The sequence below is a fragment of the Esox lucius genome, chromosome 15, assembly GCF_011004845.1.
Source record: "Esox lucius isolate fEsoLuc1 chromosome 15, fEsoLuc1.pri, whole genome shotgun sequence".
In the NCBI taxonomy this organism is placed as follows: domain Eukaryota; kingdom Metazoa; phylum Chordata; class Actinopteri; order Esociformes; family Esocidae; genus Esox; species Esox lucius.
The window spans coordinates 9,284,235-9,298,299 of NC_047583.1; the positions used below are offsets into that span (position 1 = coordinate 9,284,235).

The following is a 14,065-nucleotide window of genomic DNA, read 5'->3' on the forward strand; positions in this document are numbered from 1 at the left end:
TTACTGGCTGGCTGTCTGAGGGAGCAGTGGTGGCTTTATAAGGACAGAATTTATCAAGTGGCCAAAGTGCAGTGTGTTCATAATAGACTTTGAAATGTTTGATGTATGATAGTATTATACTGTTCGGTGAGGAGCAGGAGGGGCCAGGGGGAGGGGTGAGGGGGGGTGATACATGGAAACTATAGAGATACACTTGTGTGCGCTCTCATGTACACACACACACATACAGGAAGATGGATGTATACACACACACACACACTTCCATTTATGTATTATTTAATGGTAAACAGTAGTGCTGACCTAGATAGTTACATGATTACTCTTATTTAATAGTAACTAAGCCACGAGAACATAAAACAACTATAACTGTAGCAACATTAATACAGACAAACTCTGCCGCTATCCTTGTTGAATTAGTTAGTTGAGTGTTAATGGCTGAACACGGGGCTTGTGGAGGTAAGGAAGTACACAACTGATCACTATCCACACTAAATTACATATGGAACACTGAATTACAAATGGAACACTGAATTACAAATGGAACACTGAATTACAAATGGAACAAAACAAACTGTTAATGTAATCATTTTGTGACTCCAGTTAATTTGCCTTTATTATTCTAATGTAAACCCAAGCTAGTGAAGATATCCTTTTCAGTGTGAATTCCGTGCATAACAAAACAAACTTGAATGTGGAGAGAATAAAGCCAGTGGAGAGCTGTGACCTAACACTGCCTCGAGTGAACTTTTTTTTTTTTTGATTAGCCAGCAAAAGTCTGTTAATGCAAATGTTAGTAAAAATCTGATGGACTGCCCTTAATCTTCGCTAGCTAGCGAACATTATACTAATTCCAAACGTCAAATATTTTCCTATTAATTCATTGGTTTTAGAAATCATATTTAAATCCACAGTAATATACATTCAAAAAAATCATCAGCTTCCATTAAGGATGCTTTGGGTTTAATACTCAGTTGGACATCAGTTCTCAATCAAAAGTTTAATACTCAGTTGGACATCAGTTCTCAATCAAAAGTTTAATACTCAGTTGGACATCAGTTCTCAATCAAAAGTTTAATACTCAGTTGGACATCAGTCCTCATATCAAAAGTTAGATTATGATTATATTTGCAGCCCATGAATAGGAAGGATTATTTCATAAACTCCAATTCTGTAACTATGAAACCATAATAACTAGAGTACCATCCCATTCTGTGATCAGAAAAACCACGATAGCTAGATCACGATTCCATTCTGTGACTACAACAACCGTGATAACGAGATCACAGTTCCATTCTGTGTTCAGAATAACCACAGTAACTAGATCAGAGTTCCATTCTGTGGCCACAACAACCATGATAACTAGATCATAATTCCATTCTGTGACCATAATAACCACAATAACTAGATCACAGTTCCATTCTGGGACCATAACAACCACAATATCTAGATCACAGTTCCATTCTGTGACCAGAACAACCACGATAACTGGAGTCCGTCTCCAAGACAGAGACAGTCCTATGTATTCCAGACAGGGTGTATATCAAGGCATTATTAGTGCTGTATCCATCACCATCACACACTGGCCCGTTGTTCATTTGCACCATATCCATCACCGTGCCACATCACACGTTTAACACACCGGACCAACCGGCAGTTTGCAATATGGGTCGGCGGAAATACATTAATATCTATAAATTCATTAAACAGGTTGTGGGCATTGGGGTGGGAGCGGAGCTGAAATGCCAAGTGGCTGGGGCTCTGGTACTCCAGCGTCTAAACGGCATTGCCCTGGGGCTGCCAGGCTAACATTAGGGATAGATTGCCTGTCAGGGAATAGCTATGGCATATTCTAATAACCAGCGCTGCCCGTGCATATTTTATATACTTTAATACAGCCCCAGAATGACGCGAGTAGGAATCCATGTAGACTATACTCCACTTATAGGGACTAATACCACCCTCTCTCTACCGCGCTGTTATTTTTATACAAGTCTCTCTCTCTCACTCTCCCTTCCTTGTAGTTGTTAATTTATTTATTTTCTCTCAGTGAAATTAAGTGCTCTGCCCGAGGAGGGTGATCCATCATATAAAGACGACCTGGGCTAATGATGGCATTTTTCTGACTTTACACACACTCAGGAACACACTCACAAATGCACATGTACACAAATGGAAAAACGCATGGCACGCTTTCTTCACTTATTTCCGTGTTTATTTAGCGGTCCTTCTCATTCTCCGCTTCTGGAGTCTGGAGGGTCATGTAGTGGTGGTGGAATCTAGAGCCTGGTTATGTAGTCTGAAGAGTGGTTGTGGAATCTAGAGCCTGGTTATGTAGTCTGAAGAGTGGTGGTGGAATCTAGAGCCTGGTTATGTAGTCTGAAGAGTGGTTGTGGAATCTAGAGCCTGGTTATGTAGTCTGAAGAGTGGTTGTGGAATCTAGAGCGTGGTTATGTAGTCTGAAGAGTGGTGGTGGAATCTAGAGCGTGGTTATGTAGTCTGAAGAGTGGTGGTGGAATCTAGAGCGTGGTTATGTAGTCTGAAGAGTGGTGGTGGAATCTAGAGCCTGGTTATGTAGTCTGAAGAGTGGTGGTGGAATCTAGAGCGTGGTTATGTAGTCTGAAGAGTGGTGGTGGAATCTAGAGCGTGGTTATGTAGTCTGAAGAGTGGTGGTGGAATCTGGAGCGTGGTTATGTAGTCTGAAGAGTGGTGGTGGAATCTAGAGCGTGGTTATGTAGTCTGAAGAGTGGTGGTGGAATCTAGAGCGTGGTTATGTAGTCTGAAGAGTGGTGATATAGTCTTGAGGCTTGTAATGTAGTCTGGAGGGTGATGATGTAGTCTGGAGGGTTGTGATGTAGTCTGGTGGATGGTGACATCGTTTGGAGGGTTGTGATACAGTCTGAAGGATGATGTAGTCTGGTGGATTTTTGTGCATTCACCTGCAAATAAAAATGACATGTTCTTTGAGATTATTGCTGCAACAAACGGTCAAATCACAGAGCGATGGATGCCTATCAAAGATATTTTTCTTGGAATTTATAGAGGTTTTCAAAATGCTGTGCCCGTTTTTGATTGGGAGGTCTTTCCAAATTTGTTTTGATTGATTGCCCCCTCTATTTTTTCATGCCCATTAGTTTTATAAAGGGATTTTGTCCTTCGCAATAACTTTTTAAATTGGCATAGTTGGTAAATGAGGCGTTTATACTGGTTTACAGGGTCTCTGTGTTTTTGGTTTGACAGAAGTCTTGGCTGTTTTTAAGAAGTTGAACATTTCTTTCAGACAGTTTGATTAATTTCTTAATCAGTTGCTAAGTGGCTAAACTAATACCTGCTTTGTCTTTCCAAGTTTTCAAATAAAGGGTATTCAGGACAGGTGCCAGAACAATTTATTTGAATTGGCATATCTATTTTATTACTTCTTACCTGTTACTTTATTTGATATTTTATTCAATTGTATTAATTAATGCCTATACTGTTGAGGAAGTTTGGGAAACCAAGCATTCCATTGCCAATAACATGTTAATGTGTAATGATAAATAAACATCTTTTATTTTTTTTACATCTTTAGATGTTTTTTTATAAATGTGATTATGGAATGATTAGAAATGTTTGAAATGAGTGTCATTCATCTCAAAGTTGACTACAGTTTCCTACATTTTTCATGTGTCAATTTGGATTGATACATAGGTCTGTGTCCGTGTCGGTTGGGATTGATTAAACACACAGGCAGTGTATGCCTGCTCAAAACACAGACCTTATTGGAAGAAGATGAAACAATCCCCAATGGAAAAAGAAAAAAAAAAGGAATGTTGAAATAAAGTAAAAGCGGTTTTGCCGCTAAGTATTATGGGGGTTATGATGCGTTTACTATTTCTCTCTGTTGTCTCCTTAGATCTCTGTTGTTTCCTTAGTTCTAACCTTTAGGTTTCCATTAACAAAGCTGTGCTACCTGACTATTTAAACTGATCCGGAAAAGAGACTGAAAAATGAATACACATATAAATGACTCTTTCTGAGTTGTCAGTTTATTTTTTCATCTTAAGCCAGATGTATGTTTTCCTTTTCCTTTCTGATTAATTCAATAGATCCTTTTTTAACTACATTTTGTCTCCTGAATCTCTGCCATATTTTACATCAAGATGTTGCACTGAAGGTACAGTGAACCTCCTGTAATTATTTGAAGGAATGTTTGTACGTGTCCTCATGTACAAACCATTAGTTAAAGAGCAGAAACGTTTAATGCTTTAGCGCCTAATGTGTAAGGATGCTATACTGTGTTAAGAAATGGAAAGCTGTGAAAACTGTGGAAATATTTGTTATCGTTGGGAATTTTCATGTGTTACAGCAGGTTATGGACATACATACAATATTCATAAGTAATAATTGTAAGCTTTAAACCCTTACACCAAATGCATTTATTTTTATTGTCTTTTATGTATAAACGACAGGATATTTCTCCATCAGTATTATCTAGGCCAGTGGTTCAGAGTTTATGCCTGGGGTTTTCTATTCTACCTGTTCGTTAATTGCATTCAAGAGCAGTGGGGTGACTGGGGCCAGTAGTGATGTAGAGCTTGGGGCTCCTTGGTTGTTGGGGAAGGGTCCTGGGACTCCTGTAGTATTGGTCCGAGTCTTTGGGTTTTGTATGGGCATTGGAGGGACTCCCTTTGTATGAGTATTGGAGGGTTCTGTCTTTCAGAGCTTTTGTCAAGAGTCTTAGTCTGTTCCTGCTAAAGTGCACATAGACATGTGACACATAGACATCCTAGTGTTGATCCTGTCTGTGACTCGCTCAGTCACGTCTGTCCTAGAGAGAAGAGTGGCAGAGAGTGACATTGGCTGATGGGAACTCTTCAGTCTCTTCAGTAGCTTCTTGGTGGCCAGCATCCGTCTGAGCACTCCCATCTTGAGGGACATTTATTGTTTTATTTAAACTCAGTATTAGAATGGTATTTTTATCAGAAGTGTGACAGTTACCGCCGTTGCTGCCTCAGAATTCTCTCTTTTTGTCTTTGTTTTTCTTTCTGTCTTCCCCCGTCTGTCTGTCCTTCAATCTGTTTCTATCTACCAGGACGTACTTGTGACAGGTGTGACTATGGCTACAAGCTGTTGAACTCCTCCCACCCTGATGGCTGTGTGGGGTGTGACTGTGACCCGGTGGGGTCCCTCAGTACCTTCTGTGATCCGGTGGGGGGCCAGTGTGAGTGCCGGGCGGGTGTGAGTGGCCAACGCTGTGACTCATGTGCCAGAGGACTGTATGGCCTCCACCAGGGGGCCTCCTGTACCCCCTGTCTCTGCTCACCGGACGGGACGGTGCCTGGGACTGTGTGTGACCCGGAAACTGGGCAGTGTGTGTGTAAGGTCAGTGTGTGTGTAAGGTCAGTGTGTGTGTAAGGTCAGTGTGTATGTAAGGTCAGTGTGTGTGTAAGGTCAGTGTGTATGTAAGGTCAGTGTGTGTGTAAGGTCAGTGTGTGTGTAAGGTCAGTGTGTATGTAAGGTCAGTGTGTGTAAGGTCAGTGTGTGTGTAAGGTCAGTGTGTGTGTAAGGTCAGTGTGTATGTAAGGTCAGTGTGTATGTAAGGTGAGTGTGTGTAAGGTCAGTGTGTATGTAAGGTCAGTGTGTGTGTAAGGTCAGTGTGTATGTAAGGTCAGTGTGTGTGTAAGGTCAGTGTGTGTGTAAGGTCAGTGTGTGTATAAGGAAAGTGCATGTGTGAGGTCAGTGTTTGTGTAAAGTCAGTTTGTGTGTAAGGGCAGTGTGTGTAGTGTGTGTGTAAGGACAGTTTGTGTTGAAGGACAGTGGCCCTCATTTATCATTATTGCGTAGAAACGGGCGTATATGTTGGCGTAAGATTTTGCTTACACTCCTCTCACCACCTGAATTATGAAACTGTGCGTACCTTTAAAATCCAGGTGTACGCAATACCTTCCCTTGATAAATGCCACGGCTGAAAACGATCGTCATTAGAATAACACGCCCCTATATATTCAAGTCTCCGCTTCCCCCACGCCCTCATTTTACGCCATGGACACATGGAAGACGGCAAAAAAGAGAAACTTCTCTGACGTGGAGATTGAGACAATCACCAGGGAGGTAGAAAGAAATAATTATTATTAAAATATTTTAGTTTGTCAGTGCGTTAGGATTTTGTTTTCTGCGCATTTCCGCACTAACTCAAAACGTGCGTACACCACCTCCTGAGCTGGCGTAGGATTTGAGAGTGCCGTACGCCAACGTCCTTATTGATGAATCTCAAAGTCACCGTGGTTTTGGGTGTACGCCAGTTGTACGCTGGAAATTTGGTGTACGCACTTTTGATAAATGAGGGCCAGTGTGTGTAGTGTGTGTATGGACAATTTGTGTGTAAGGACAGTGTGTGTAGTGTAAGCTGTTGACAGACTTAGATTAAATGAAAAAATTTAGTGGGTTTATTTAAACGATGTTTTTCTTCCCATTACTTTAGGAAAACACAGAGGGTCGTCGCTGCGATGTGTGTCGTCGTGGTTACCACAGTCTGGACAGGAGGAACTCTTTGGGGTGTCTTCCGTGTGTGTGTGACTCCCGTGGCACCCTGGACGGTGGGGTGTGTGACCCGGTCACAGCCTCGTGCCCCTGTAGAGATGGGGTCGAGGGGGCACAGTGCACACACTGCTCTCTACACTACTACAATGTGACCTCCGACCTCTACAACAATACCACACATGACCTCTACTACAACTCAACCTTTGACCCTCTAGGGGTATCCCAGGGGTGTGTTCCATGTGTGTGTGACCCTACTGGGACGGTGGATGGGACGGTGTGTGACCCGGCCACGGGGCAGTGTGTGTGTGTACCCACACGTTACGGACGGGATTGTGGTCAATGTCGCCCAGGTGAGGTTGTGTGTGGTCTGGTGAGGTTGTGTGTGGTCAGGTGAGGTTGTGTGTGGTCTGGTGAGTTTGTGTGTGGTCAGGTGAGGTTGTGTGTGGTCTGGTGAGTTTGTGTGTGGTCAGGTGAGGTTATGTGTGGTCTGGTGAGTTTGGGTGTGGTCAGGTGAGGTTGTGTGTGGTCTGGTGAGGTTGTGTGTGGTCTGGTGAGTTTGTGTGTGGTCAGGTGAGGTTATGTGTGGTCTGGTGAGGTTGTGTGTGGTCAGGTGCTGTACTGAAGGTTTGCATCAAGTACTGTATACATTGTAGTAATATATTATAACTGTATACGGGAAGTACTGTATACATTGTAGTAATGCATTATAACTCTAGAGGAAGTACTGTATACATTGTAGTAATACATTATATCTCTATAGGGGAAGTATTGTATACATTGTAGTAATGCATTATAACTCTAGAGGAAGTACTGTATACATTGTAGTAATACATTATATCTCTATAGGGGAAGTATTGTTATATTTAGTAATACATTATTACTCCATAGATGTAGGGTTAGGGTTTAGATACATCAAAAACACTGAGGGTGTTCTGAGGGAGTTCAGCACTGGGAATGATGACAAGCTGTCCTCCTGTTTACCACCACACTGTGGGCCCTCCCCTTTCATTCCCTTTGTGTGGGTCTCCTCCACTTCCTCCACACTCTGTCAGGTTCTTTCTTTCCCTGATGGATGGATGGATGGATGGGCCCTGGCCTGCCGCTTTCTGTCCTTGGCTTCTGGACATGTTTTTGAGTGTATTTGTATGTGCGTTTGTGTCTGGGTGTGTGTGTGTGTGTGTGTACATGTGCTTTGTCTGGGGGAATGATGATGAGTGCTTGGCATTCACTGTGGGCATCAGCGTTTAGCTAGCATAGCTACAGGCCATCCCTCATGTGCCCCATGCCATCTTACCCATGGGCGGTTGGGGCTCCGTTGCCTGCTGCCAGTCCCGGTCAACTGCCCCTTAGGGGGCCAGACCGTGGCATCCCCTTCTACTTCTTCACCTCAGTGTCTGTGTGTGTGTGTGTGCGTGTGTGTGTGTGTGTGTGTGTGCGTGTGTGTGTGTGTGTTGGCCAGTATCAGTGGAGCCAGTAGTAGCAGCTGCTGTATTGTGTTAGTAATGGAAATGAACAGTCCGGCAAACACACACATACACACACTCCTACACACGTATACGCACACACACACACACACACTCCTACACACTCTCAGGCCCTATGGTAATTAGGAGACGACCTATCCAGTTTAAAAGGAAATATTATTTTCCAAACGTTATCATTGATTAAATTAGGATCGTTTAAACATTCTCCTGGGTCCTCACTGCTGACTGTTGCATAGTCATAACTTGTTTCATAGGATCAGGTATTCCCAGTCTGTGTAATCTTATGTATTATGATCTGACGGGTAGAATGGATCCCAGGTCAACACTACCACTCTGAGACTCTGAGACGGTGGTTGGGTTGGCCAGAGTTGTGTTGGCTCCATGCTTTTCGGACTGTTTCCACTGGTTAAGGTTTGTCTCTGATATTTCAGGCTACTTCCTCTCTGAGACGGGGTCCGACGAGAGGGCGTGTGTGGAGTGTGAATGTCACCCAACGGGCTCGTCCGGGCCGCTGTGTGATGGCCATACGGGGCAGTGTGTGTGTGTTGATCTATCGGTGGCAGGACGGAAGTGTGACCAGTGTCCTGAGTTTCACTACGGCTTCAACCCTGGCCTTGGCAGGTAAGACGCATGACTGACACGGTCACCCACAGCACGTACTGTACCAAACCACACTGACCTCTACCACAGACACCCACAGCACGTACCGGACCAAACCACACTGACCTCTACCACAGACACACACAGCACGTAATTGGACCAAACCACACTGACATCTACCACAGACACCCACAGCACGTACCGGACCAAACCACACTGACCTCTACCACAGACACACACAGCACGTACCGGACCAAACCACAGTGACCTCTACCACAGACACCCACAGCATGTAACTGTACCAAACCACACTGACCTCTACCACAGACACCCACAGCACGTACTGTACCAAACCACACTGACCTCTACCACAGACACCCACAGCACGTACCGGACCAAACCACACTGACCTCTACCACAGACACACACAGCACGTAATTGGACCAAACCACACTGACATCTACCACAGACACCCACAGCACGTACCGGACCAAACCACACTGACCTCTACCACAGACACACACAGCACGTACCGGACCAAACCACAGTGACCTCTACCACAGACACCCACAGCCCGTAACTGTACCAAACCACACTGACCTCTACCACAGACACCCACAGCACGTAACTGGACCAAACCACACTGACCTCTACCACAGACACCCACAGCACGTACCGGACCAAACCACACTGACCTCTACCACAGACACACACAGCACGTAATTGGACCAAACCACACTGACCTCTACCACAGACACCCACAGCACGTACCGGACCAAACCACACTGACCTCTACCACAGACACACACAGCACGTACCGGACCAAACCACACTGAACTCTACCACAGACACCCACAGCATGTAACTGTACCAAACCACACTGACCTCTACCACAGACACCCACAGCACGTAACTGGACCAAACCACACTGACCTCTACCACAGACACACACAGCACGTACCGGACCAAACCACAGTGACCTCTACCACAGACACCCACAGCACGTAACTGGACCAAACCACACTGACCTCTACCACAGACACCCACAGCACGTACCGGACCAAACCACAGTGACCTCTACCACAGACACCCACAGCCCGTAACTGGACCAAACCACACTGACCTCTACCACAGACACCCACAGCACGTAACTGGACCAAACCCCACTGACCTCTACCACAGACACCCACAGCACGTAACTGGACCAAACCACACTGACTTCTACCACAGACACCCACAGCACGTACCGGACCAAACCACACTGACTTCTACCACAGACACCCACAGCCCGTAACTGGACCAAACCACACTGATCTCTACCACAGACACCCACAGCACGTAACTGGACCAAACCACACTGACCTCTACCACAGACACCCACAGCACGTAACAGGACCAAACCACACTGACCTCTACCACAGACACCCACAGCCCGTAACTGGACCAAATCACACTGACCTCTACCACAGACACCCACAGCCCGTAACTCGACCAAACCACACTGACCTCTACCACAGACACCCACAACACGTAACAGGACCAAACCACACTGACCTCTACCACAGACACCCACAGCCCGTAACTGGACCAAATCACACTGACCTCTACCAAAGACACCCACAGCACGTACCGGACCAAACCACATTGACCTCTACCACGGTGGATACATCATTAGTCAGTCAATAGATGTAGCATTAGAGGCTCTCTGCTGTCAGTGGGAACATATGGCTTTGGAGATCCAGGTAGTTCTAACACAGCACTGCCGACCACGGGACACTCATCTGTTATACACCATTCGCTCTCATAATGATACATCTCCATTTTTCTGATCATTTAGGTGTGTGTGTGTGTCTGTGTGTTTGTGACTGCGCGCGTGTGTGTGCATGCACAATTTGTTTATGTGTGTTTGTGTGTGTATCCATGCACAGTATGTTTATGTTTGTGTGTGTGTATCCATGCACAGTTTGTTCATGTGTGTGTGTGTGTGTGTATCCATGCACAGTTTGTTTGTGTGTGTGAGTGTGTGTGTATCCATGCACAGTTTATTTATGTGTGTGTGTTGCTGGATGACCTTCATGGCTAACTGTGTGTGGTGTATTAAGGCAGAGATCTGGCTGTGACTGAGATCTCTTAGGTGTGCGAGGACCATACGCTGTGTTTTCATTACATCATCATCATGTCTCTCTGGCCGTCTGCCTCGGTGTCTACACACACCTTTTTACCCAACCTGCAGAGAGGTAGAAATAAAAAATAAATCAAAGAGTGAAGAAAGCCATGTAGATGGAGAGAGATTAACCTGTAGACGAAAGAGAAAGAGAAATGGAGCCAGAAAACAGAATGAGGTTGTGGAGGAGAGAGAACGAGAACAAGACAGAGACAGAGAGAAACAAGGAACGGAGTCAAGAGAGAGAAGGAATGACAAAGAGAGGGGGAGAAAGAGATGGAGTATGAGAAAGAGAAGAGGTGAAAAAGAGGGTGCGAGAAAGAATGGGTTGAGAAAAAGAGAAGGGGAGAAATTATTCGTCTGGGAAGATGCAAATGCTTGTCTTCAATACATCAACAACAGGCGTCCTGGACAGCAGAAACTGTTAATCCATACACATGGTGAGGAACGGGTGGGTGCTTGTAAGCGTGCGTGTGTGTGTCTGTGTGCGAGCGCTTCTGTGTGTGTCTGTGTGTGTGTGTGTTAACGATTGGTTGAGCCCCTCCCTCACTGCGTGTAAGGATGAAAAATGAAGTCTTTAAACTGATTACTAGGGAAGACTTTCCGGTATCAGGAGGCTGAACACACTAAAGATTTCTTTATCTAAATATTATAAACTCATTTATCCTCAGCCAATCAATAAGCCCATGCATCTTATTTGGTTTGTCCTGCTCTCCGCCGTGCGGTCCCGTTGATCCAATGGCGTTCGGTTAAAACCTCTCTGTACGGCTATGGGATATCTCCTGCCAGAATAAATGACAGAATATTAGGTCTGCCTAAAGCCTTGTTCAGGTAATCATTTAACCTTGGGGGGGAAAATGAGCTTTTCTTTCTCAACAGAGTGGATTATTATACACAGTTATTATAGGCCTGATCTGTACACACACACACACACACACACACACACACACACACACACACCAACACAATGTCATTAAGCTGTTTACCTCACAGAGCGGTGTAGTTTACTCGAGCCTCAGAGTAAATTCAGAATAATCAGTTTCTTATTCTGATTTATAGTGTCTGCTCCTCGGTCTTTATCCTGTGTGTGTGTGTGTGTGTGTTTATGTGTGTGGCTATATGTGTGTGTGAGAGAGAGAAGGAGCGAGAGAGGTCGCAGACCCCATTCTAGGAAATGCAGAAAAGATGCAAATACGGGTATAAGGGATGACATTTATTACATTTGTTACAACAAGACCTGCACGCATAGCAGGAGGTTAGAATATTCTACTGTGGCGTGAACACACGCACGCACACACACACACACACACACACACAGGAGAGTTAGTGTGATGCCGGGTGTTTTCTTTCTCCTTGGGAGAGGAGTGAAGGTCGAGTCGTGGAGGCGAGTGGGAGTGTGTATGGACGTGTGTGTGGGTGTGGGTTGGTGGAACCCCCAAAGCTCCCTGCAGTTGACAGGACAAATTTGCGGCTCGTTAAGGGGCTGTGGCTTTTCACGCCACGAGAGGGAGGGTGTCAGAGCGTGTGTGTGTGTGTGTGTGTGTGTGTGTGCTCCGTTTGCATGTGTGCTTGTGTTTAAGGGTGTCAGATTGTGTGTGTGTGTGTGTGTGTGGGTCTGTGTGTGTGGTTGATGTGCATGTGTGTTTGTGTTTAAGGGTGTCAGATTGTGTGTGTTTGTGTGTGTGTGTGGGTCCGTGTGTGTGGTTGATGTGCATGTGTGTTTGTGTTTAAGGGTGTCAGTGTGTGTGTGTGTGTGTGTGTCTGTGTGTGTGGTTGGTGTGCATGTGTGTTTGTGTTTAAGGGTGTCAGTGTGTGTGTGTGTGTGTGTGTGTGTGTCTGTGTGTGTGCTTGGTGTGCATGTGTGTTTGTGTTTAAGGGTGTCAGGCATTTGGCCTGCCGATCACCCAGTCAAAGCATCCCAGTGGGATATCACCAACATTGTGACAGAAATCCCTGATCCCTACACACACACACACACACACACACACTGGGGAGGGGGTGTATAGGGGAGTGTGAAGGAAGGGGAAGGGGGTGTTAAGGTGAAGACCTAGCGACACCTCTTTCCATCACCCAGCACGCATATCCAAGCTAACACACACACACACACACACGGACACGGACACACTGTTCCTGTGTGAGCACAAGGTTAGCTTGGATAGGTTGGACATTCACTTTTGTAAATTTCCGTTTGCACATTACATTATGTTGACTTTCTTGAACCTGAATGGTAATGTGCCGGACCACTGTCGTCTCTACTGCCCAGGTGCCTGCCATGCGGGTGTGATTTGGTCGGCGGGGTCAGCAGGTCGTGCCACCCAGAGACAGGAAGATGCCAATGTAAGGCCTTGGTGACGGGGGAAAAGTGTGACCGCTGTGTACCTGGAGCCAGTCACCTGGACCCAGACAACAGCCTGGGCTGCAGCAGAGGTACTGGAATGCGTGGCCGGCCACGCTTAGGCCATGTTTCCAACATGATGCAGTGCTTAATTCCGAAAAAAAAACACTCAAATAAACATGTATCTACTAGAGAGATGTAGAGCTAACGATACATTATCGAGAACCAGTAGGTAAGAAAGGGGAGTGAATTTCTGCTTGATTGTAATCCTTCACTGTGCAGTTTTGCAGTGAAGATCCTTCATTTTGTTGCATTTTAAATATTGCTAAACGTTTTTGTGTTTGAAAGAGTTATATTTCTGAGTCTCTTTTGTGGTAACTAACGTTAACCTTATTCTTTACCCAGCCACTTTCTATGAAATTAAAGGCAAGCTAACTAGCTACAGTACTAAGTTTATTGTTCCGGTAATATGCTATCGCTCGTAGCTACTCTACTAGCATTTTATAACAGTGAACAAGTTTTATTCCCGTCCTGCCTCCAGTTATTTCAGTATTAAGTAAGCTGCTGGACGTAGGTGCTCAAAACATGCCCAGGTCTGAGCCTGTGAGAAATGCAGTTTGATGCAGTGTTTAACCTGATGAATGATAAAGGAGGATTGACAGGGAAGCTAGTTGTTATGAAGTGACAGAACTCAAATCCGCCACTAGATGGCAGTGAAAATCAAACTACTTTTAACAATGATATGTACTTAGGGTTTCCGAAATTGTGGCACCTGAACATTTGACAAATCGCATTTTAGTTTACCCCGACATTTGAAATGCTGTGGTCATTCATAGGCATGGTCTGTGCAACCAATTAGAGATTCCACTTAAAGTGCACTGACTGCCTCAAATTAGATTCACAATTTGGTAATTAATTTTAACAGAACAGAAATTAACCTGTAAAATAAAGTGTGATTATTTCCAT

At 44.9% G+C, this 14,065-nt stretch overlaps 1 protein-coding gene across 1 annotated transcript in view; it reads left to right on the plus strand.

Annotated features, from left to right (window-relative positions):
• Positions 1 to 14,065, plus strand: part of ush2a (Usher syndrome 2A (autosomal recessive, mild)) — a 216,814-nt gene that overhangs the window by 43,961 nt on the left and 158,788 nt on the right. Inside the window, 4 exon segments of the mRNA XM_034297424.1 lie at positions 5,069 to 5,358; positions 6,458 to 6,866; positions 8,432 to 8,621; positions 13,028 to 13,191. Of these exon segments, the coding sequence (XP_034153315.1) occupies positions 5,069 to 5,358; positions 6,458 to 6,866; positions 8,432 to 8,621; positions 13,028 to 13,191 (1,053 nt within the window).